A 25,147-nucleotide genomic window follows, 5' to 3' on the forward strand; every position below is an offset into this window, starting at 1 on the left:
GCCAGCACCGCTCAGTGGAGGGCTCTGGGGTAAGCATGGGGTAGGCAGGGACACAGAGAGCTGGGCCATGCAGCTAGTGCTGGGGCATGGCAGAGAAGGGGTGAGGGTGAGAAACAGGCCGGGCCCAAAATCTCATGGCAGTGCATGAGTCTGGGACTGAAACTGCAGGGTTGGATGAGATGGACCCAGAACCCAACCAGACACTGGCATGAGCAGCAGCCAGAAGCTAAACTGAAACCAGAGCAGAAAGCTCTTTTAAGCAAGCTTAATTCAGGCAGCAGGAGAAGTGCCTCAACAGGCACTGCAGTTGTTCCTCCCGGCAGTGTTTCTCTTTACCATGTCTCAACCCTCAGCTACATAACCCACAGGACACAGGAAACTTTTTACAAGTACATTTTTATTTAAAATAAAAATTAATTATGGTGCCTTTTTAAAATAGGGTACTGCACAATCTGTATATGCAACACAGTTTTTGGTACAGAACATACTTATTGAGCAATATCCTTAAATACTAAATATACATTAATGGCTTGTTTGAGAAACATGACAACATTAATTCTGATATTTTTTCTCTTTAGTCATTTAACCACTGATACAGATTTCCTATAAACAATATTCGTTTTCATCTGTACATGTGGTACACAGTCAAGAAGGCAGATCTTAGAATATTTACATTCATGCATTGATTTAAACACACTATTTTGTAGTTTAAAATAATATATTTTTGTTTGTACAGATGCAGGAAGTATTGTAAATACATATCTACCACAGGCCTGATTCTCCATTGCTTGGCAGCATCTATGGTCATTACCTGGTTGGAGCAGCAGGGCCACGCTTGCTTCACATGCTGTGCATGACCATATGGCATGCAAGACTGGACAATTAGGTCTCTGCCTAGATATATATCAACATATTTATATCTTAGAACTCTCCTCTTTCCTTCCGTGTCTGTTTTTGCAGCATCTACGTGAGGTGGAGATGCTTTCCTGGTCACACCTCTGCGGTGGGTCTGCGCCAGGAAGGGCCGCATGGCCGAGGCTTCCTGCAACAAGCGGACACCTCAGCTCGGCCTTCCTGGTGTTGTGGAGGACCGAGGAAACAATGTTTGGCAGCTCAGACCCTTAAAGTGCAGTCTCTGCTTGTGTCTGCTAGTGGTGATGCTTGTAGAAAAGAAATTTTGAGTTAATGCTCTCCCTCAGATTTAAAAAAAAAAAGCGGTTTTCTATTTTGTGAGGCTGCCTGGTGGTGGTCAGAGGGGTCAGAGCACAGCAATCGACTTCTGTCTAGAAACAGGCCACCTTTGCATCTGCCAAGGATCTGGCCATTTTGTGAATGGAGCTTTACAGGACCTTTCTGCGTCTGATATTTTGGTGGCTAAAAATAAACTTGCAATGCTTGTAGAGCTGTATTTTGAGTTGCCAGTTCCCTAGATCCAGGGTCACTGCTCAGTGAGGCCCTTATCCATCAAGACCTTTCCTTTCCCTTTGTATTTAATTATAGTACAATAAGGAAGCACAGAAGGCTGTTTTAGAAAAGCAAGTAGTCTGTGGAGTGTTAAACAAACTCTTAAGCCACATCAGAAAACTTCAAAAATCATTCCTCAGAGACACTGCCTTTCTGGCCTCACTTTTCTGAAGACTTAATCTGCTTCCAGCATACTTTTCCAAGTGACTTTCTGAAGATCACCTTAATTTTTTGGTATATTTACTGCATTCAACTGTATTTGTATGCACAGAATTCTACAATAATGGCAGCAAAACTGCCCCAAAAAGAATTTCCCATCTCTGCCAGCAATGCAGCTGTGTAAGTGCTGAGAACAAGGACTCTGGAGAAGCAGAGGAGCAACTCCCAGCCTGTCTGCTGCTCTTCTGTGGCCAGTGGATTAATGAAACACACTGGGGATTGTTTGCTTATGAAGTACCTTGGAAAGTGTGAGTATTATGGCGATGATGTGCCCAGATACATTTATTTAATAACAGCATGTTGGATATGATGACAGTGTAACTCTGCCTATGCAAGTAAGATACATATACATCTCTCAAAATACTGCCACAGAGCTGTTAAGTATTTTTATCTTGACTACACAGATGGATAAATTGAGGCACAGAGAGGCAAAATTACTTGCTAGTAAACAGCAGAGTTGGAAATAGATGCCAGTCCCCATGTGTGGCTTCTTGAAACGTGCTGCCTTCCTGCTCTGCATGAAGCCTGTTCCACTGAGGAGACCTCCGGGGCAGTAGGGGAGGTTTGCTCATGGGTTATGTCATACACCATGGTTTTCTCTCAGTAAGGACATTTTACCATTGACATCATAGAAAATAAGACAGAATCCACTGACCATTTCTTTAGACTTTTTCTTGCAAAAACAGACACATTTTGATGAATATAATGAGCTACAAATCCCTTTTGTGATTTTGGCCTTTTAGAACATGCCTTTAAAGCTTTATTATGAAATAAGTAAAATCAACAACCTTTAGGAGAAAGTGCTAATCCTGAGCCCATATCATGCTAAACTCATCTGCATTCATACTTATACTCTCAGCTAAACATGCAACCAGTCTCAAACTATGACACATTTAGGCAGAAACAACTGGAGTAAAAAAAGAAAGGCAAACATAGGTAACTACACCAAAATAAATATTATAGCTTTAAAAATATTCTAGAAATATACTTGCAATATTTTTATTATAGTATTTAGGGGCTAAGTGCTTTAGGCAATCAACATTTGGGATACTAGACTCAAAATGTAAATTCTGTCATTTTAATCCCACTTTGGATCTAAGAGCATATCACTGTATCTTGTGCAAGCACACAATATAAATATGGCAGGAAATGATCATAGTCTTGGGCAAAAGGTTACTTGTTCCCTTTCACTTTTATAATTCACTTCTCAAGAAGGTCTAGCCTTTAAAAATAATTTTATGTAGCTAAACTTCTACATAATGGTGACAGGCTAAAAAGCTAAATGAATAACTCCATAAATTTCTCAACAGCGGTATATAGCAGCATTTCATTTTATCATTGAAAAGATACTTATATTTACATATATCCTATTGTTCAATAGGTAATAGAAAACTAGAGATGGGCCTGAGCTGAAAATGCTGATTCAAGCATCCCGGAGCTTTTTCAGGGAAGGTCTGCAGAACATTGTCTTCCTCTACCATCAGGCCAAGCTCTACATCCCAGAGATAGACCAAATGCAGACAGGAACACGTTCAAAATCCAGATCTGCTTTCTGCAGTTCAGGCACATCCTTACATAAAACTGAAAGCATTGGTGTGTTGCATTACCGATGGACGCGATGGCTGGGGAACAGCCACATCCCAGACCAGGAGCGGGTTGGCCCCTGAGAGTTACTCACAGACACGGAGACCCAGTGGTATTGGTGCTTGATGTCCAGACAAGAAGCCAGGGTGCACATTTGTCTTTCACTGCGTCACTACTTTCAGCACAGAGGTAAATGGAGACATACATGTGGAGGTGTGACACAAAGAAAAGTTTTCAGGAGGTGGGTAAAGACCAGTGGCTCGGCCAGTCCAATTGCCTTTATCCTAAGGGTTGCTTACTGAGTCTAACCTGAGATCCTAAATGAAATGGATTTGGGTGGATTCAGCTTTGCTTTAAGTAGTCTGCAATCCATGTCACGGAAAGTACAATACTAAGCTATTATGCTGAATTTGGCACGACTGGCAGTCTCTCCCAGGAGAGGCAGAGACTGAGTTAACATGGGCACAATCAGCTTACAAGGCCCTCAAAAATGGTCCTCTAAGCCAGATCTACAGCATCCTTGGTGGGTCATTTCATGAGACTTGACACTTTCAGGAAACAACACTCATCAGTGAAGGAAAAGGACTCCAAAGGGCTGCTCATCCTCTCTACAAAATCTCACCCAAATGCTCACTCCAAGATGTAAACAAAATCTTTCATGTAGGGGTTTCCCTGGCGAATCAGTGTGATGCAAACACAGGGAAATGTGTAGACTTTCACAAAGGAGGGACTTTTTAAAAGATAAAAAGGATGTGATGTGGAAAAGGAGGCTAACTGTAAAGTAATAATGTTCAAAGCACCTCTTAATAATATCTCTCTTTCATTAGCAATGCTAATTGCTAAAATAAAATGCTAAAATTGATTTATTTTGCCTGAAACGTCTTCAGCCTTGGAAATTGCATAGTCACCAGACCACAGATGAATTTCCTGGTCACAAGTTCAGTCACAAGTTCATCCAACTTTTGGTTCCTTGATGGCTTAACAGATTTTTTTTCCCTTTTTAATAATGAAGTAATAAAAATGATAAGAATGAGTGAAGTATAAGGATACAAAGCTGCTAGGTTCTAGGTGAAAACACTGCACGGGCTGGCGAAGCATGTAGGTGACAGCTCCCACCCTTGACCCTCAGACACATTTATAATAAACTGCTGCCACTCTGGCAGATCACCTTCTCCTTGAAAGACCCTATTTAAGGAGCTTTTTGTGGGCACCCAGTTCAAACTAAACAGTGGGTGGAGAGGAAGCAGGAGGCATCGTGACGTTGCTTTCACGACGTGCAGCATGCGATGCCTATGCCTTTGTGTTGCCTTTTCTCTGGGCAGCCTGGACAGGTGAATTTATCCTCCCTTGGAGAAGCAGCAAGCCTGAAGAGCAGCCTGCTTTTCTCTTCTTAGTCACTGATGCGTGCGCTATTTCTGAAATGAAGTCCGTGGCCACAGAGCCCCTTTCGGTGCCTTATTTCACCCACCTTGCATACTCCATGCGTGTGCTTTAAAAGTTTACCACCTCCTGCACCTCAGTGGGGTTTCAGGGATTATACGACCGCACTGTTGTCAACTGTTTTGTTGTTTTGGGAGGAGGTCATTGCATATTCAGCCCGACTGGTTCCGTTCTCTTCTTTTCTCATGGGTTTCCTTAGGTGATCCCAGGTTCAGTGATGTATAGGTAGGGTGGGGGGAGAAGAAAGGACACAGATAAACATTGTCAATACAGAAAATCAAGGAAATTTAAAGTACATTATAACAGTGAATATTTCCTCTATTTTCCCTTTCTGAGCACAGGTCAAATCAGCAGTTAAATTTTGTCAAACCTTATGATTCAGCTGGAAGGTGAGGGGTCTGGTCCTAAGCCACATGCTGGGCTGTTGGTCTCCTCATGTCAGCTTACGTATAGATACTGGTGTGTGTGTTGAATGAAATGAAAGCTGCCCGGAGAGCCCTCCTGCATGGGGCCATGTATGTTCCCAGCTCTCCACTGCCACCTTTATCCCTGGAGCGCAGGCACTGGCTGAGGCTCTGCCTTGGGCAACTCCTGGGCCTTTTGCCTTGAAGTGCCACATCATTCAAACTGTGATGATGGCCAGTCGTGTTCACTGAGGACCCAGCTCACCCAGCAGTCTTTATAAAACCACTGTGTTCAGTCACTAGGAGAGGACTTGTCTGAGCAGGTGTCAATATGTACATCTGTGGTGGCCAGGCTAGACTCTCTTCACAGTCAGTGGACAGAAAGAGGTACTTTTAAAACATGATTCTGATCATCTTAAGTGGATACCCAAAATATGTCAGAGGCATTCCTGTTTCTCCATATGGCTTGTGAAGGAGGCCTAGTTAACTAGTTCAGACAGAGAAGTCCATCTAGTTGTTGAAGCTAGTGACTGAAAACACAGTTCCTGCTATGATCTGCCAGTCCCCCAACACCAATCACTGAAGCATTTCCCTTTGTATTTAGTGGTCATTGGCACCATTTGGTAACACTGTCTAGATCCAATAATGCTAATCGTGAGGCAATTCAGCAAATGCTCAGCAAGTGCAGAAAACCAACAAAAATCTGAAAATCACTGAGTAAAAGCATCTTCTTTGGGATTTTAAAGTGACTCTGAAAGGGAAGACCTGAGCATAAGTCCTATAACAGACCTTGTTACATCATGGATTGTTTCCTCCACAATTTCTCTCCTCAAAAGTGGCATGGCCTTTATTTAAAGACAAAGTTTTATACACAGTAAGAGGCAAAAGCTCTGTGCTTTCCATGTAGATACCTCATCCATTAGTGCCTTGAGTTCAAGATGCTTGTAAGAGCAAAAAGAACACTACATACACACATATAATGCAACATTTTCTGCTAATGTTCTTGGCATTATTTAACAATGCAAACATCAATCAATAAAAATAGTTAAGCACATTTAATTTCAGCAGATAAAGGCATTAGTGAAAGGTTTATGGAGAATGACTACAGGAAGATAAAATTGTTTCTCTTGTAATGTTGAAGAAGATAACTCTGACTATGGTATCTTACTCCCTGGTAAGGGTTAAGGCTTGTTAATATTAGCTGTGGTTTCAGCTGTTAGAGAATTAAAATGGAAGGGAAGGTGAGCCTAAGAACTCTACTGAACCCCTTTTCAGCTGCTAACATGCCATGCCTGCCTATATCTGACACGAGATCCTGAGGCTCTGTCTTTCATACCATTGTAAAGCACCGATCCACTCCACCACATCTCTCAGCAGAAATGCAGAGGTAATATTCCCCTCATTTCTCCTGTTTACCCCTTCTTTCTTTATTTTGCTGTCCTATGTGTTTCTGCCCTACCTCCCCCCTCCCCCTTTCATTTCCTGCCTGGCCTCTTTCTTTCCTCAAGAATTATCCCCTAGAAGTGATTTCAAGAATGGTCAAGAGAAAAGAAAGTTTAGTCCTCCTGAAACTCTGCTCTGTTTCCCTTCTTCCCCTTTTTTGACTTCTGTTTCTGGTCTCCAGGAGCTCTTTTACCTCCCCTGCCTGGAGATTTGTTTGTTTGGAGACTGCCCTCCGACAGTGAGACCCTTCTGAAGAGGCTCCCTGTGATATTGTATGACCTATACTAGAATGAACCAGAACTTATTTTTTTTCAGAGCCTGAAAATAGCAGAATGGAGATTTTATTGGGGTTCTGCTGTCTCTGCAGCCCCAACATCCTCCTCTGCTTTATCGACTACTCAGGGTCAGTGTGAGTAAAACAGAGCAACTGTCTTGGGTCTCAATGAAATGGCAATCTGAGGTGTTTATTTATATAGAATCCTAGAATCTTTCTGGTATTTTGTGATTTTTAAACCATGCTTTGGCATTAGGGCACTAGCTCTTTCAGTGTTGCCAGCTCTGTGTATCACTACCTCCTCCTTTTTTCCCTCAGATTTTGTTGGCTGTTGTGATCACAGTATACAGTTTTCCTCTTATACACCAAGGAGAACCCTATTACCCTATTTTGAGCCTGATAAGCAGGTTATGCATGATCTTCCTATATGTAGGATTCCAAGCCCTTTCAGATTAAATGCTGTGGCCCTGCATTTATGCATTTTTATTTCAAGGTTGCTCTTCACTGGCAGGGAGGGATGGGTCGAATTAGTGAGGGAATGAGCAGGGAACTATTCATATCTGGCATACTCACTTGGTGGCAGGTGAAACAGGCTGTTTGCTAAGTGGTTTGCACTGATTTACGGTATGATTTGCTACACATCATGCTTTGATGTTTAGCAAGCAAATTGGTGCACTCTTCATGCAAAACATCTGTGAATGAAAAGTAAATGCAACTCTGCACTGCTTAGTACACGCCTGAAATGATGCATCTGAGTCCATAACGAGCTCTCCACCATGTATGCATTAATTTGCATGAGTCCTAAAATCAAGAAAGCATCAAACAGCCATTTAATAGTGCATTTCCCAAGTTAAGCTTCCATTTCTGATCACATTTAATGATAAATCTCATTTGTCAAGGAAATTCATATTGGCTCGTACCAGCTCTCTGCAGTCCTGTGTAAAGGTCAATGTAACAATGCACAGTCAAACAGAATTTGTAGGTTTTTGTCTTTAGGAAAGCTCTTAGAGAAAGTCTGTGTTTTAACCTGGCAGGCAGCTAAGCACCACAGAGACATTCACTCACTCCCCCCTCAGTGGTATGGGGGAGAGAAATTGGAAAAAGTTAAAAATGTGGGTTGAGATAAAGACAGTTTAGTAGAACAGAAAAGGAAGGGAAAATAATAATATAATAATAATAATGAAAATACAAAACAAAATATGAACAATACAATTGCTTACCACCTGCTGACTGATGCCCAGGCTATCCCCAAAAAGTGGCTTACCCCCTCTGGCTACCCCCTACCCCCCAGTTTTATTGTTCAGCATGATGCCATATGGCATGGGATATCCCTGTGGTCAGCCTGGATCACCTGTCCTGGCTGAGTCCCCTTCCAGCACCCCCAGCCAGCAGGCTGGGTAGCATGAGAAGCAGAAAAGTCCTTGGCTCTCCGTAAGCACTGCTCTGCAAGTACTGAAACATTGGTGTTAGCACGTGGAGGACAAGAACGTAATCAGGAGTAGTTGGCATGGATTCACCAAGGGGAAATCATGCTTAGCCAATCTGATAGCCTTCTATGATGGGATGACAGGCTGGGTAGATGGGACAATATCAGTGGATATTGTCTGCCTTGACTTCAGCAAGGCTTTTGACAGTGTTTTCTCCCACAACATCCTCATAACCAAGCTCGGAAAGTATGGGGTGGATGAGTGGACATTGAGGAGGATTGAGAACAGGCTGGGTAGCAGAGCTCAGAGGGCTGTGATCAGCAGTGCAGAATCCAGTTGGAGGCCTGCAGCTAGTGATGTCCCCCCCCCGGGAATCCTGGTGGCCAAGAAGTTAACCACCAGCCAGCCATGTGCCCTAGTAGCCAAGAAGGCCAATGGTATCCTGGGGCCGCATTAGGAAGAGTCAGGTCAAGGGAGGTGACACTGCCTCTCTACTCAGCCCTGGTGAGGCCTCACCTGGACTATTGTGTCCAGTTCGGGACTCCCCAGTACCAGAGGGCTATTGAACTACTGGAGCAAGTCCAGAGGAGGGCAACTAAGATGATCAGGGGACTGGAGCATCTGCCATATGAGGAGAGGCTGAGAGACCTGGGACTGTTTAGCATGAAGAATGCTAAGAGAGAATCTTATCAATGTGTAAATATCTGAAGGGACGGTCTCAAGAGCATGGGACCAGACTCTTTTCAGTGGTGCCCAGCAACAGGATAAAAAGGATTGGGAACAAATGGAAACACGGGAAGTTCCAGCTGAATATGAGGAAAAACTTCTTTGCTGTGAGGGTGATAGAGCACTGGAACAGGTTGCCCAGGAAGGATGTGGAGCCTCCCTCTCTGGAGATACTCAAAACCAGACTGGATACAATCCTGTGCAATGTGCTGTAGGTGATCCTGCTTGGCAGGGGAATTGGACTAGATGATCTCCAGAGGTTCCTTCCAACCTCTGTGATTCTGTGCTATCAGCATTATTCCCATCCTAAGTCCAAAACACAGCATCATACCAGCCGCTATGAAGAAAATTAACTCTATTCCAGCTGAAACCAGGACAAGGAAACACAGTTTGGGGCACATGATCCTGTCTACTCACAAAACTCAGCTGGCATGTTTGACCAAACCCTCCCTCCTAGCTTTTGCTGCTGGTGTAAATTCGGCATAGATGTAGGTCTATGCTTGTAATGCAGTTCTGCTGGTAGTGTACTATGGGAGGGTTTGTTCTCATTTGTCTCATTTGCACACATTTAAAAAAAAAACGAGTTTTTAGAGAAAATCAATCAAATGATTAGCAAACTGTTTATTTAATCAGGACTTTATTATGTCTTGTTGTTCATAGCCATTTGAAGCATTGAGGAGAATCAGATCACCTAGAAATTGGAATAGAAGCTTTCTCCAAAAGAGTAAACTGCAATGGAGTTTAAAAGACACATCCCAATCCACATGCTCATACTTTTCAAGTTATTTTGTGCTTTGAAGGGATGAGATTATAGAATTAAAAAGTGACTTCATAAGAAGCCTGAACCCTGCTAGTTTTCTACTGCCTGCCTCCATTGCAATGTCTCTGTTGAATGCTGTTGCCCCATAGGCAGCATTCAGGAAGGATGGATCCCAGGGAAACGCAGCCCAGCTAAGAGCGGTTGACTTTAGGCTGGCAGCAGAACAATGTAGGAATCTTAAATTCATCTCCTGCTGGGGCTCTGATGCTCTACTTAGCACTGCCAGAATGCCTGCCTCTGCTTGGGATTTGCTGAGGGAAATGTCTACTCTGCTTTTTACAAAATGGGAAAAGAACATAATTTTCCTTTTAAAAAGCAGTCAGAGGAAGAAAAGCCACTTTGCCCTCCCTGCTGTGTGTTGTTTGAGGAGAGGAGACCACAGTAGAAGAAGCTCAGAAGACCACAGTACAAGTCTTTCCTGAATAGTGGTACAAAATTGTAAAATGCACTTAAGAAGTTCTACAGGGCAAAATAAACAGCTGGAGACCTGTTCTACCACAAGGGACACCATGACTCATGAGCCCCTCCTGTGTTGTTGGTGACTGGTTGTGTGTATGCCTGTCGCTCCCCAGGGCAAAGCGACAGAAGGGAAGAGGCATACTAGGGAGTCGAGATATATCACTTGTACGTGCAATGACTTCAAAGCTACTCTCTATAAGGATAAATATTTAATTAGCTATCAACACATAAAAATTAATGATTTTCAGTAAAATTGGCTCTCATACAACACATCCATTTGCTTTTATAGGATTGGTCTATCCTCATGGGTCTTCAGTGTACTATATCCAAGCTGTCTAGGTACCACTAGTGATCCAACTGTAGCAGCATCTTCTTGAGTTGAAATGGGGTACATAGCTGGTAACTATATTTTCACTCAGTTTCACTCCTCCCAGACTCGGATGTTAACAATACCTGTGGCAGCTATGCTTAGAGCTCTTGGCAAGACTTCGTTGCTGGAAGCCCAGACAGGATGATGTGTGGACTACTGTCACACTTCAAAAAATCCTTATTTAGCAGATACAGGTAGGAATGGAGGAATAAATTTTGTACACAGTTAGTAGACCATCTGTCTCAGTAACCTGAATACTTATAAGAATGCAAAGTAAGTGAATGGAGGGTGTTTACATCTCAGCACTGTGGGCGTTCATCAAACAGCAGTTTGATTCATGCTGGGCATCAGCTACCAGAGATGAATCAGTTCCCATAATAGCAACTGGTGGGAGAAGCAAACTTGCTTTCTAAGACTGTTTTGTGAACAGGACCCCTGCTAGAGAGACTCAATGCTCTGAAGAAAGTTGCTTTCTGGGACACAGCTGTCGAATCTAGAAAGCTTGTGTGCAGCCACCCACCATGTGCCTTGCCTTGTGACTAACCCGGGCTGGCCAGCCTGGTGCTGTGGCCTGGCCACACAGGCACTGTGTCTCCCAATAAACGGGAAGGCCACTTCTCTGGAGATTGTTTTCAGACTCATGGAAAGGGAGTCACATTCTGACTTCCATTTGTCTGTCTCAAAGGGATCAGAAAAGTTCAATCTGGATATTTTTTATTTGTCAATATAAAGATAGAAATCAAAGAAGAAGCCCTAAGGCTTCTAAGACGGACATTCTTTGAAACCTTAGTTTTTCTCTATTTAATTAGTTAACAGCCATATGTGGACCATCAGTCTGTCCAGAAAACAAGCAGCATACTACTCATTAGTCATAGGAAGAGGTTACTAGTTCAGCTACTTCCCACGTACAGAGCAAATGTTTTACAGTTATATTAAAAAGCATCTCCATCTGGACATGTTACTCAATTAGTCTCCTACGTGCAGAAGGGGAGATCTGTACAAGTGCATGAGCTAGAACCAGTATACAAACCAGAAAAGTCTCTTTCACAGCACTGTCAGTCATGTTGCATCAATAGGCTTTGATCTAGCCCCAATATACCATTTCCTAAGCAGAGTTTTTTGTTTTCTGGATATTCACAGGAGCATTTTCAAGCCCGCAATTTACAGCTGTCTCAGCTCTCCCTCACAGCCATTTTTAGCTGACCAATTTCTGGAGTATATTTAAGTGAGCTCCGCAGGCAAGTGGGTGATTTCCATTTTGGGGTGTTTCACACTCCCCTGTGATAGTCAGATCCCTCTCACTGTGCTCAGATTGAATGTCTAGCCTTTGCTGAGTGCTCCTCTCAGGGAAAACCATTTCCATACAGAGCCATTCTGCAGCTGTTCATCAGCACTTAGAGGCTGTTGGACTCTAAAATGCAGTGGGCAGATCTTTTGCAGCAGAGGTGTACCTACCCCAGCCTGCTGAAGTCACTCTGAGTCTATCTGAAGGGAGGATTTGGCCTGTTCAGATTGGAAGTAATTGCAGTAGATTGCTGAGACACACATGAAATTTAAGAAGTGGAGTTTAGTCCTCATTTATTTTTGGTAGTGCAAAGTCAAAGTAATTCCACAGGCTTTGGTGGACTTGAGCAAGATTTTTTATGAGGCAACAAAGAAAGATCTGTCCCTGGGAGACTAAAGTGATGTAATCACATTTCCTACTCAGCCTTCAATTAAACTAGCTTCAAAATTATGCTCCTTACTTATCACCTACACAAAACCTATCTTAAGGAAGAGAAGCAGCTTTATTATTGGACTATTAACTGAGGTAATTGATAAAAAGTACTTTCAGTCACCCCTCATTCTTTGCGCTCCCTATAATGATCTTTAAAAGGTTTTATTGACTGGAGGGATATGACAGCTGATGTTATCCATTGGGTGTTTTCAGTGCAGAATACATCATCGATATGTTTTGATGACAAAAGGAAATAAAATGAATGGGCCTAATGTGAAACAATGAGCTCATGTTGCTGGCCTTTCAGCCTGGCAAAAAGCCACTAAATGGAAAAAAGAAAGAAGAGAGGTTTAATGCATGGAATGAAGGCACCCTGCTTCTAACAAAGCCAAAACACATCTGGAAGATGGCCAAAACCACAATCAAGCAATGCAGAAACTGCCTGATACTGTCTATATGCATATAGTACGCTGATAACTGGGGCTGTTAGTAACTCTGTTGTGTTAGGCAGGGTCTGCCTAAGCTAGTATATAGTTTTAAGAGAGCAGCCAGCTCAAATTTCTCATGGAAGACAATAAAATTTGAACTATTTAGTCTAATGAAAAGAGGAGATGGGATTGGTTTTAAGGAATACTGGAAAAAAGTTACTTAAAAGAAGAAATGGGAAGTAGACACAGGTAAGTTTAGGCTGGAGATGCAAACAAGTTTCTTGCCCTCAGAAGAATAATGGTTTGAGTAGGGATTGCTGGAGGAAGGAGCAGGGACTGAGGGAAAACAACATGGCTTCAAGAAAGAGACTGATATGTTTATGGAAGAGATCAAATGCCAAATTGCTCACAATACTGGGGTCACACAGGGAGACCTGAGGGTCTTGTTCCAGTGCTATGTTACTACGATGTTCAGGCTGCCATGCTGAAGAAGCAAAGCTGAAATACTGACTACTTCACACATGGCTTCAGTTACTCAGGGGCTGACACTCAGTGACCACAGCAATACCTATAGCCAGAGCTGGAAATGGGCTGGGTTGCTTCACATCATCAGCCAGGGCTGGGTGGTGGCTGGGAATAGGTTCAGCTGGATAAGAAAAGCAGCAGACTCTCCCATTTTGCTCTTTTTGTTGTTTGTTCCCCATTTCAGGCACAATAGTATTTCCCAGACCCCCTCTGTGAACATCCTACAAACTGGATGCATTGCTGGCATTATATTGGTGTCACTAAAATCAAAATCATGGGGCTTGTGCAGTGTTGGACAAAAATTGAAGGCTGCCCCCAAAATGGACTGTACACACTCTGTGGGCTTTTGTGTCCAGAAGCTGAACACATGGAGGTTTGGTCCTTGATTTCTGCATGCCTGTGAGAGCTCTCCATGACTCGCAAAGAACTCAGCCATGCATGTTCACACAGCTGTGGCATGGAGGCAGAAAGCCCTGCTCTGCTCATCCACAACTTGCTGGTAATACAGAACCATGAGTGAAAGCCAAAACTCAAGACCTTCTTTCTCCTAGTCCCATAACATTCTCCAGTCTTTCTGGTGCAGACAGAACAATGTTTATCACTGTTTAGTTCTTTCTGTCCTCCGTGCTTAACAAACATTAAGGAAATCTGGAGAAACATGCTTTTCAAGTGCCCAGCTGTATCAATCCTGATTAATACCTTGCTTGTTTTATAGACATCTAAACATACACACTGAACAACACATGAGAGCTACCTAATTGCTCTGCTCAGCTACAGTGAGGCCAGAAAAAAAAGCTATTTATAAACTATTACTTAGCTGGGCTTCCATGTGGAATTTGTCCTTACAAAAAGACGTCTCTTTGGGAAGTGGAGGAGGCAGTGCAGGAATCCCACTCCACCTCTGGCTGTTGGTGTGCCATGCTCTAGGCCAGGGGGACCACCAGTACTGGAAATATGTGGGGCTAGAATAATAAGGTGGCAGAGAGAGATGAGCAAGGGCTGCTCTCCACTGCTCTTTCATTTTCTCTGAAGGATATTATGTCTCTCACCATCCAAGAAACTACAGATATTGCCATTCTAGGCACTGGACTTTTCCATCCCCAAAACAAAGTTGATCTGCTGTGCTACTTTGTGACCAGATTTTTTGCTGAATGTAGATAGCTACCTTGCTATTTGATCCCTTGCAAATTTGGGCAACAACTTGTGTGATGGACTTGATCCATATAGAAGAAAAAGGCTACTGTAATTTCACAGTCATTTGAGCAGAGATTCACAGAATTGTTACTTGCATTCTGTGCAGGTGAACCAAAATTCTGTTGTAGAAATGTCTTTAATAGAAGAGTATTTGCAAGGCAAATAAATGCAAAGAGTTGAGAAGAAAAACAAAATTTGTAAAATAAGCTGACCTCTGCAACTCTGGATCACTTTGCATTTGAAGCAATCTGTCCCTGCCACCAACTAGAGTAACACCACTGATTTCCAAGCAGCTGCTCCTAAATTTCTCCTATCAAGAAGAAAAGTCTGCAGAGCCAGACTTGGCTCTTTGCAGGAAAAATACAAACCCACCAAGCTGACTGCACACAGTGGTCCCAGCCTTCCCGTTCCCCAGGTGTGATACTGGGCAAGCCCATGCAGGGGCACTGCAAGCAGCAAGTCCTATGCACCTTAATGTCTGCACAAAGATCTGGGTTTGTGTAGTTTGGGAGCTAAGTAGGTTTAGCTAATTATAAGTGGGGACTATTTCTGAGGAAGGATTTGAGTTCAGCCAGTCTCTGTACTCAGAAGAGCACAAGGCTCCCAGGCTCCAGAGCAACCTAAGGAAAGAGCCAGGTTTGTGTGCAGTTACTGCTGCTTGGGGGAATTAATGTCTTTCACGACGTTTCTCATCACCGCCTCAAAAAGCAGACACCAAAGAAGACACTCCACTATTGGATACTCCACATATGGGGCCTCTTTGCAAGGATGGTTTAAGGCAAAGGCTAGAAAGAGGAATGACCCTGTCTCCCCACTCTTAACTTGCACACAGTTGGGATCAGACCCTTCACTTCTCTCTGTGCTTCACTCCATCACCTGTCATTAGCTTGGGCAATAGATGCTGTGATGCTCCGACAACAGGCCACTCCAAAAACACCATCTGACATAGATGTTTAACCAACGATGCTCCAAGCTGGACAAACTGGCAGCACTATCCTCCAGCCTGGTGATACTGGAGGGGTGACCACATACCCACTGGCTGCAGGAACACCGCAGGAACGAAGCAGGCGTGTGGCAGAGCAGGGCCATCCAGGCAAATGCCATCTTCTCCCACCCCCAGCTCTGCCCACGCTGACCTAGTGCATGTCTCACCCTCGCGGGGAGGCTCGTCCGAGTGGGGATCAGTGTGCTGCTCAGCAACTTGGGAGTGTTATAAATATTTAGCAGTAAGTACTGGGGTATGGAGAGGAAAGGGCAGAGGGAGCAGGAACCAGGCTGTGTGGCTGCATGAACAGCAAGGGGCTGAAGGGTGGCTGCGAGCAATCAATTTGTGCCCAAGAAGGACTGCAGCTGGGTACGGGGGGACCCTGTCTGCACCCACTGCACCCCAGTGGTGCAGCTCTGTGGCAGCAACCCCACAGGAAGGAGGGGAGCCATGCAGTGTGACTGCCTTTGGACGGCACAGGGCCCATGGAGGAACCGCTGGGGTGCTCCTGGGGAGGGTTCAATGATGCCCATGTGTGTGGATGGGCACAATCCTGGCTCTTCTGGCTCTTTTTGTGCTGCAGCAAGGGGGTGGATACCAGGAGGGGCAGAAAATGCTGGAGCCGCAGCCTCCCCTCTGCTGGGCTGGCTTGGCACTCCCACCCTGGTAAATTGGTTAAAGGGAGATAGATGGGACTTGAAATTCTGTAGGCTTATTCAGAAAGAAAAGTAGGGTGACAGTGATGAATCAGGCCCATGCTTCCCTGGCTTTCTCATTCTGACTTTTGGGGTTTTAGAGCTCCTGCAAACCTGCCATGTCTGCTGAAGCCACGGGGAGCTGCGGCTGTTCAGACACTGGAGAAAACAGGCTCTGCTGCTTTGACTCCAGACACACTGCAAATCCTCTGTGGGAAGGAAAAGGATAAAGCAATAAAGGCACCCAGCAGGTTCCTAGGGGATTCTTTTTGTGCAGAGAGAATTTCTGGGTGATACGGAGCTAGAGCAACTGATTCCCACCCTACTGCAGTGCCGTGGGTACAATTTCCTCTGCACCATAAAGCAGATTGTGCTGGGCAACCCAGGCTGCTGGGTTTTTGCAGACTGTAACAAATACAGACTTAAGCTCAGGTGCCCCCAATAACCCTGCCAAAAACTTTCCCTAGATGTCTCAGCACACTGTCCCAGGTGCCTTTCAGACTCAGCTGTTGGTTTTCAGCATTGGGGTCAGCCACAAGCACCCTCATGTCAACATGAAAAGGGGGAAATTTAAAAGGTAAATGAATTTCTTAAGAAATTGAACTTTATTTCTTTGCCTTGAGAGGTTTTGAATATGTAAGAGTCCTTAGTTTAAAGTCAGTTTTTAGACTAATAGGTGAAGAGAACATACGAGGAGGTGAAAACACCATTTAAAACCCCTATCTCATATTTATTCATATTACTTCAGAGGTTATGGCTTCAAGAAGAACACCACATAATAGAGAAGTCATTGTAAAATCATCCAAACTGACAAATCTCCTGTTGGTTTCAAAGCTCCAGTATCTGCCTATATCTTTGAATATCACTGGGATGAATTTCAGAAATATTTCAGCCAGTACTACCAGACTAGCATGAGCATCACACAGGTGAAATCAGTTGTGCTGAGGCAGTTACTGTAAAATACTTGCATCTAGTGCAGGATTTCTGCCCACTTGATGTGCTAGCCTCATCCACAGCAGAAAACAGAAAAATGGCAGGCTCATTTCTGTTAACAGTGACAAGTTAAATGACCACAGGATTGACCATAATGGTCTACAGATTTCTGTTGGCATCTTTTTCAGTACATCACAAATTAGGAGTGAGTAAGTGAAAAAAATATACATTGGAGAGTATTCTGTGCAATGCTCGGGGAATTTGTTTTACATTGGTGGCTCCAGCCTCCTGCAGGGTTCTAATGATCCCTGTTTTGAGGAAATAGGGGGATGTTTTAATCATTTATGACAGCAAACCTTCTCCCTACTAATATGCACTTGGGTATAACTTATGAAAGAAAGATGGACAGAGAAATCTTCCTCTGTAAGAATTATGCAAACATGCATTGCTTATAAAAACCCCATACTGACAGCGCCAGAGCAGAGCCTCCTGCTTACCTGATGAATACACATAGTGCACAGGCAACAGCAAAGCAAACTTTCCTGCACAGCCCTGCCCATGCAGCTTGGCCCAGCCTTCTGTCCAGATGAAAGGCTATTTTATCCACCCCACTCATCAGTCCTTGATCTGTCAAATGAACCTGCTAACAAGCAGTAGCAATACTTCTGGTATTCTGCTTCAAAAATGAGGCCAACCTTTTTTTTTGTCTTGATGTACCTAAAAATCATTGGACTGTACTAACTTGAGTGCCCCTTTTCAAAATCCCCAGTGGTGCCATTGAGTCATCAGGATGAATACAGCTGAGCTCTGGCAACAACACTGGGCGTGGGTCAAGTTTTGAAGCTGTTCAGCAGCTTGTCTCAAATATGCTAGCCTGGAAATTGCTGAGCAACCAACATGCAGGCTTGGGGCTCTTTGGAAGAATAACTGCTTTTTTTTTTTACCCAAATTTCATCAAATAGGACTACACTTAATAAGTAGTGTTAGCTATTGATATCTCTGTGGAGATACTCAAAACCTGGATGGACGCAGTCCTGGGCAATCTGCTCTAACTGACCCTGCCAGAGCAATAGGTTGGACTAGATGATCTCAAGTGATCCCTTCCAACCACAACCACTCTGCGATTCTATGAACTCATTGCTTGAGGGTTAAAAAACGGGATCTCCTGCAGCACGACTGGTTGCTCATAATATTTCATTTGTTGTTTGTAGATCATCTGCAGCCTCATCTCAGAATGGGAATAAATTCACCACTGGAAGGGGGGTAGGCAACACACAGAGAGGTTGGCTGTGGTTAGAGGTGCTCAGTGGTAGACACCAAACCTGTTACTGATAAGCATCAACATTCAGCCAGCAGAAAGGGTACTCAGGCTACAACGTGACTGTCTTTTTGCTCTTCCAGAATTTTTAAGTTTGTTTTTCTTTCGACTGTCCTTAGTGACATTCTCAGGCCTTTCTGATGAAGACCATATGCCCTTTGAAGGGCACTTCCTAGGAGTTGACCCCTTTTGCAGTGCCAGACTGATTTGACATCGGGAAAGTGCATCAAAGATAAACAGATCTGCTCCCACAGACCCTCTTCCCTTTGACTGTCCTCCCCTCAATCTGTACTTTTTAACCCAGCTCTTCCACCAACTATCCTACTTCATCTAATGAGTAATTACGGTCTTTCCAACCATCTGCTGAAAATCAAGGCACCATTTCAGTGCAAACCCGTCTAATGTTTTGGGGAGAACAGAAGAGATCAGCAATCTTGATTCATCTTGACCTGTCCGTTGTCTATCACACTGCGGCTATCCACTTTACAGCAACTAAGTAGACTGGGCCCTTCTTCTGTCTGCTCTCCCCATACTGAAAAACATTGTTTTGTTGCAATAAATAACAATTTCGAACTAGACTGTGCTTAGCCTCAGTGCTTCTCATAAGAGATGGCCACATGGAGAACTATACTGTCCTTGCTCTTGGGGGTGCAAGTGGTACAAAATGTGCTGGGGAAAAGTAGAAGGCCATGGCCTTCCGGGTAGGACATGCACCTCTGCACCGTGGGACACATTTGTCACACACAGTGGCTCATCACAGCTCTCACTCCCACTTTTTGTCCTCTTAAAGAAAGAAAGACTTTTCCCCTTGTAAGCACCTGCTTCATTTTGTTAAACAAAGCCAACCTCCTGAAACCTGCTCCAACTACTGAAATTAGATTGTGCAGTACATGGCATCCATAAATCACAGGGCAATGTTGAGTACCCTAGAAAATACCTGAGCAATGAATTTTAAGACAGTGTAAATATGGCCTGTCATTTTATTTCAGTACAATGCTTTCTTCTATTTAATTGTTATCTGAAGGTGAACTCACCACCTATTTAAGGATGTGCATATGTAGGCATTTATGGCACCTTTCTCTCAGGCTATGAGACACATACAAAGCTGTTGTGGCTTGACAAAGTAAGAATAGTGAATAAAAGATATATTATGTGAGACTTTGCTATCATCAACCTGCTTTCTCTGCCAACTTAGCGAGAGGACTCTGTCAGCAAACCCTGTGGTACAGCTGGGAGCGGAGGTATCCGTCCTACATAAAACCCAGCAGAGCCAATGAGTTGCATCCCTAGGCACTACGATCTGATCACAGGTCATCTCAGACTGTATGGATGTTTTGGAGATACTAAGTACAGGTTTTTTGCATATTGGAAAGCATCCTAAACACCTCCTGTCAGGTTGCATGGCCTGCATATCAGCTGGCACAGAGACCTGGATGCTTGCTTTGCCCTTGCCTTCGAGAACTGGGAGGTGGCTCCAGTATCTTAATATTAAACAGAACCAGGGATTTATTTTTCCCTTTTATGTAAATATCTCACTCCTCTCATAGCAAGACACTGACACACCAGTGAGCTGCAAAAATAGGATTACAAAATGCAGGTCCTTCTCTCCCCCGTTTCAGCTGTTTATTTACCAAACTACCCTCGTTAATCCTCTTTACTGCGTTTCCTTCCCACTTCCCTCCAGTCTTACTGTCTTACCATGGTTCAGGTGCTTACATGGTAAGTAGATGTTGAAAAAAGCTCAGGAGGCAGCCACCTCCAGAGCTGATTAAGAGGCACAGAGCTCCACAGATTGTTTCAGAAGCTGCACTGATTTTTGCCAGATGAAGATTTGTTTGAGCTGCTTGCATCCATAGAGCTCTTGCCCAAGTCCAGCCCATAAACCATGTAATACTGAAATGACATTGCTACCCCCAGCCTGTGCTAAAGTATGAATTGTCCTTGGACCCCCTTCTTTTACTTCTTGGTGACTGCATTCCAGGGGAAGAGAAAGGGCAGCAGATTTTTGGATGGAGAAATGCTGGAGAAATACCTGAGGTAGTCCAGATTTGGAACCAGTAATTCACCTGCTCATTCAGTCATGGTATGTGCTACAGAAATCTCTAGCTGTGAGAGCACTTTCTTTACCCCTGAAATGAGAAGTCCCACTGCCTATAATGGGTCTGAGCCCTGGCCAGTGGTTATGTCTGTCCTAGAAATCTGCAAACAAAAGGAGTCACAGACTCTGATTACTGCCTGCACAAAGTGCCACACATTCAGCCAATCCTTTGATTATTTTTTTTTTCTAATGTGCCTTGGAAAAGTTTCTTAAGAGAAAATTCACATTTTTTTAAAGAGGAAATATCTCTCTGCCTCCAAGACCAAAAAAGCTATCTGTTCCTATACTTCAAAACTGGGGATGCTGTCACCGTGTGTATAACCACACTGCAGCACAACACAACATCACGTGCAGTCTCTTTGAGTGCTTGATCTATGCAGCTGCATACATCTTTACCAGCGTGCCAGCCATGCAGCACCCAACTCTGCTGACCCCAGCATCATACACAGGCAATTTAGAGCCTTTGAAGAGCTGTCCCATAGGCATCTTCCCAAAAGTCTGGCAGTGCTCTGAGTATTAAAGCTCATTGAGATATTTTGATATTAGTGCCCTCATGGATGAGAAAACACAGGAACAGATTTCAGCATTTCTTATTAGCATTTCATACTGGAGAATTTGAATATTTCCAGGGGAGAGATGGGGATGGAAATAACAGCATGCTGGCTTGGATTTGGTAGATATTTCATATAAAGAAGCACCGATTCTCAAAGTTGTATTTTATGACAAAAATGCTTAGTGTCAAAAATTGGTGATAAGCTGAAGTTTTAGCTTTCACAAGGGAAAACAAACAACCTCAGGATGAACATTTTTTAAACAGATCAAATCAAAATAGAGCTGAATTATGATACCTTGAGGACAAGTTCTCCCTCTCTTGCTGCTATAGAAAAGCAGACAGAAGAGAGTTGGATTGGGTCTGGCTCTTTGAAACCAGTAAATGAGATTTTAACTTAAGCACAATAGGATTTTTCTTCTTTTTCTTTCTACTTCAAATTTGATTCTTATGAAAGTGAGGGATTAATACAACAGATCCAAGCTCAGTGGAAATAAAACTCTGCCTGCACTCTCTTGCTAAGATATTTAACTCTTGCTACACCCTCCAAAACCAGGTAATTGCCATTATTTCACTCTTCAGCATCTCTGTAGTGCTTATACTGCTAATTAAGCTGAGACTCATGCTTTCGGCTAAATAGGATATTAAAATCATTGAAGTGGGCTGTAAACCCCACTTTATTTGGAAGACTAACAAGCAGAGAAATCTGGAATCCTATTATCAAGTTATTCCAGTTAGGTTATTTGCAATACATTATTCATAATACTTACAAATTTGTCACTGGGAGATATATACCATATATATATACTAAAGTTTAATACAGATTGGATGATAGTACAAGTTTTACCCACAGATAGGTGTATATTACAAGGAGATCATGTTCAGTGTGTTCTTTGTATTTTTAGTTTGGTTTAACTCTTTTTTTAGTTGATGGGCTGGCAAAAAAATTTAAATGATTTTTCTGATACTCCAAAAAAGATAATGAACTATCTGCTGCTGGCAAGCCAGTTTCCATGTGTACTGCAGGCTCTCATGAGAGTGAAGGTTTCCAGATGTGAAGATGTGGATCTCCTTCCCTGGTTCCTTCAGGAAGAGGTAAAAAAAAGTCCTGAATAAAAATTCTGGTGTGTGACATGAAAGGTTTTACAGAGTATTTGACTGGATAATAATTTTTGCCACTTCCACATTTCGACTGCTCACCAGACAGTGGGTGATGAACCTAGGTGACACCCTTGAGATGTGGGCAAATGGCTTGATAGCTGTCTCAGAGAGGGGAAACTGAGCAGGAGATGGGCTTTAGGGTCATTTTGTGATGGGCATTGTAAACAGTCCCTTCTCATCAAACCTTGCCACTCTCCTGGTCTCCCTCACTGCCCTCTCAGCGACCAGGAACTGAAGATGTGCCACCTCTGAAACCTGTAGACATGCCTGACATGGCACTAGAAGGAAGGGATGCTGTTCACTGATGAGACACAACATTATCCTCACCCAGAGGTAAGAAAAAGGCAGGGTGGGCAAAGGTGGGGTCTTCAGGCTGCGTTTTGGTTTCTAAAAAGAAAAAAGAGAGTGTGCCTTCCCTTGGAGAGCAAGGGTTGTGCCGTATAAAAGTTCTAATCCAATCTAGATGGTAATCAGACACACTGCCCTGGAGATGGGAGCCAGATCTGTTGGAGATGTTGCAATGACAGAAGCCCCATTTCCAGGAGATGCACAGGGATGGGAGCCTGGGAGGACTGGAAAGGAGAGCTGGTGGGATGGAGGTGTGAGAAAGGGTGGGTCAGAGCACAGTTACAGAGCTTGGGGCCAGGAACATGCTGGAGGGACTCTCAGCTTCAGCATCAGCCAGATTAACCCCCTCCCTCCTTCCTTAGACTGCAAAAGATAGAGTGGAGGATTTCTCACACTAGTTAAAACCAATTCAGCTCAACAGTAGGTGATAATACTTTGTGTTGAAGACAGATATGCTTCTCTTGTGAAGTGTCTTATCTTATTTCCTAGGGCTTATCAATAGATACACTTTACAATGGTTCAAGGAACCTGAACTACTGTGGGAGGCTGCCAGGTACTTCAGGGCATCCATTTGACAGAGTTGTTTAAGAAAGGACTCATTGATGAAAAGCAATGCTCTAGTTAGTCTGTAAAAATATAATTAATAAGATTGTCTTTTATAGCCGTCCATCCCACATCTGAGCAGTTTTCAGCTTAGCATTTGTCAGCAGTGTGAATGTCAACAATAAGATCTAAGAGGAATTGTCATTTTTTTCTGAGCCTAATGCCAGTTCAAGCTGCAGACTTGTATGTTGATATTCACACTGCTGACAAATAACTGGTGTCTTCATCAAGTACATGTATTATTCTTCACTGACGTGAAACACAAGAGACTTGTTTATGTGAACTCCCACAGCCTTTTCAAGGCAGCTCTAAATTTGTCTGATTAAATTTCTTTTCCGTACCTCCCATCTACCAGCAGCAGAGAGCAGATCTGAAGAGCAATTTCTTGCTAGGCACAAGTTGCCCTGGAGAGTTACTGCTCCCGTAGGCATATTTTACAGCCTTGGCAGAAATCATTCACAATTTGGCATTAGGCAGACAAATACAATAGTTGTTGTTGAAACAAATACAACTTCCCACTTGGAACTGAACCACAATCCACTGTGAACAGTCCTAGGTAGATTAGGAACTACAAGTAAGAAATTTTGTACTGTTACCAATCCAGTAGGACTCCAGTTTCAGTCCTCTATAGATGATTTTCTTGAAGTGCAGTAGACAGAGTGAAAGCTTACCAACTCCTCAAAAATAATAAGCATTAATTTAAACTAAGCTAGTATAGCAAGAATACTTACGCGAATTTAATAAGATAGTATATGCAGACTTTCTTGTTTAAATTCTTCTCTTTTGATGCTCTTGGACATGCTGTCCTTCAAATCCTGAATAATCTTTTCAGACAACCAGAAAGTATGAGCAATGCTCCACCATTGTGATATCCCTGATGGGGCTTGTCAAAAGTCTTGCATTTGCTTTGAATGCAAATAACTTTTTCATGAAAACTATTTTCTTTCTTTTTTTTTTTTCTTTTTTCCTTTTTTTTTTTTTTTTTTTTTTTTTCCCTCCAAAAACCCTGTGACTCAGATGTCACTGCAGCATCTATTGAGAGTTATGGGTTGAATATTGCACTCTTATCTGTGAGCCCGGTCACCCACCTGTATTACAACCCCTGCCTGAGACCCCCTTCTATGAAACAGTGACTCAGTGAAAACACAACTGTAGGGTGTCCTCAGAGCAGCACTCAGAGCAATAGAGGAGTTAAGAAACTCCATCCAGTTGTGAGAATACATTTCCCACAAGGTACTTCCTTTTCTAAATCAATTTATTGGATTTAGAGTTGGAGTCTTCATACAGATTTTCAAGTTTTGACTTTTTCTACCAGAAAATTGAAATCTTTAGTTAAAGAAACGATCCCCTATGACATTTTTCTGTGTAACTGAAGTCAATACTTTCTAAGTGCCTGGGATCTATGCAAGCACATCTATCACAGAGGGAGAGGTAGGGGAGCTGAAATTGTTGCTACACAAAGTGTTGTACATAGACTTCACATGGGCTTTCAAATTAAAGGAAGCAGGTTTTGAATTTGATTCTGTAGATGATCATTTTGAAGCAAGAATAAATAAGACGTAGAGTCTCCAAAAGAAAAATTACACCAACAACCCTAGAGTTTGGGTTAGAATAGCTTGCATCAATTTGAAGTGCTGAAATTAGTGATGGGTCTGGGTCAAAAATCTCACATCCCACGTGTACATTTTAAAACAAAAACCTATCGACATTACTCAGCACCCTATAGCATTATAACTTCATTAACGTTCACATTAATCTGAAAATTGAGGCTCTGTCCCATATTTATTTATTTTTCTCCTCTTCATGCCCATGGCTGTGCATTGAACTTTGTCCTTTACACATGCAGGAAAAGGTACATACAGAGACTTTCACAAAAAAACACACAACACACCACCACCAAACAAAACCAAAACATTGAGCATAGATAGGATGCCTCTGTCTGCATTTTGCCTTTAGGATGCC

The 25,147-nt window shown here is 43.1% G+C and overlaps 1 protein-coding gene and 1 long non-coding RNA gene across 3 annotated transcripts in view; one reads left to right on the plus strand and one right to left on the minus strand.

The window, feature by feature from the left end:
- Positions 1–379: 379 nt before the first annotated feature.
- PRIMA1 (proline rich membrane anchor 1) overlaps positions 380–25,147 on the minus strand; it is a 53,061-nt gene continuing 28,293 nt past the window's right edge. Inside the window, exons 4-5 of one of the 2 annotated variants that reach the window (XR_014693390.1) lie at positions 7,402–7,629; positions 380–4,901 (exon numbers count right to left, since the gene is read on the minus strand). Coding sequence is in view for 1 of the 2 variants with exons in the window: in XM_084520284.1 (XP_084376410.1) it covers positions 4,802–4,901 (100 nt within the window). In the remaining variant the exon portion in view is untranslated. The remainder of the gene's footprint in view (positions 4,902–7,401; positions 7,630–25,147) is intronic. The other variant, XM_084520284.1, reaches the window with a different exon arrangement.
- Positions 4,912–24,834, plus strand: LOC311437258. The gene is made up of 2 exons (XR_014693391.1): positions 4,912–6,498; positions 9,642–24,834. It is a non-coding gene; the product is annotated as an uncharacterized lncRNA (long non-coding RNA).

This window comes from Aythya ferina (assembly GCF_964211825.1).
Source record: "Aythya ferina genome assembly, chromosome: 5".
Classification (NCBI taxonomy): Eukaryota; Metazoa; Chordata; class Aves; order Anseriformes; family Anatidae; genus Aythya; species Aythya ferina.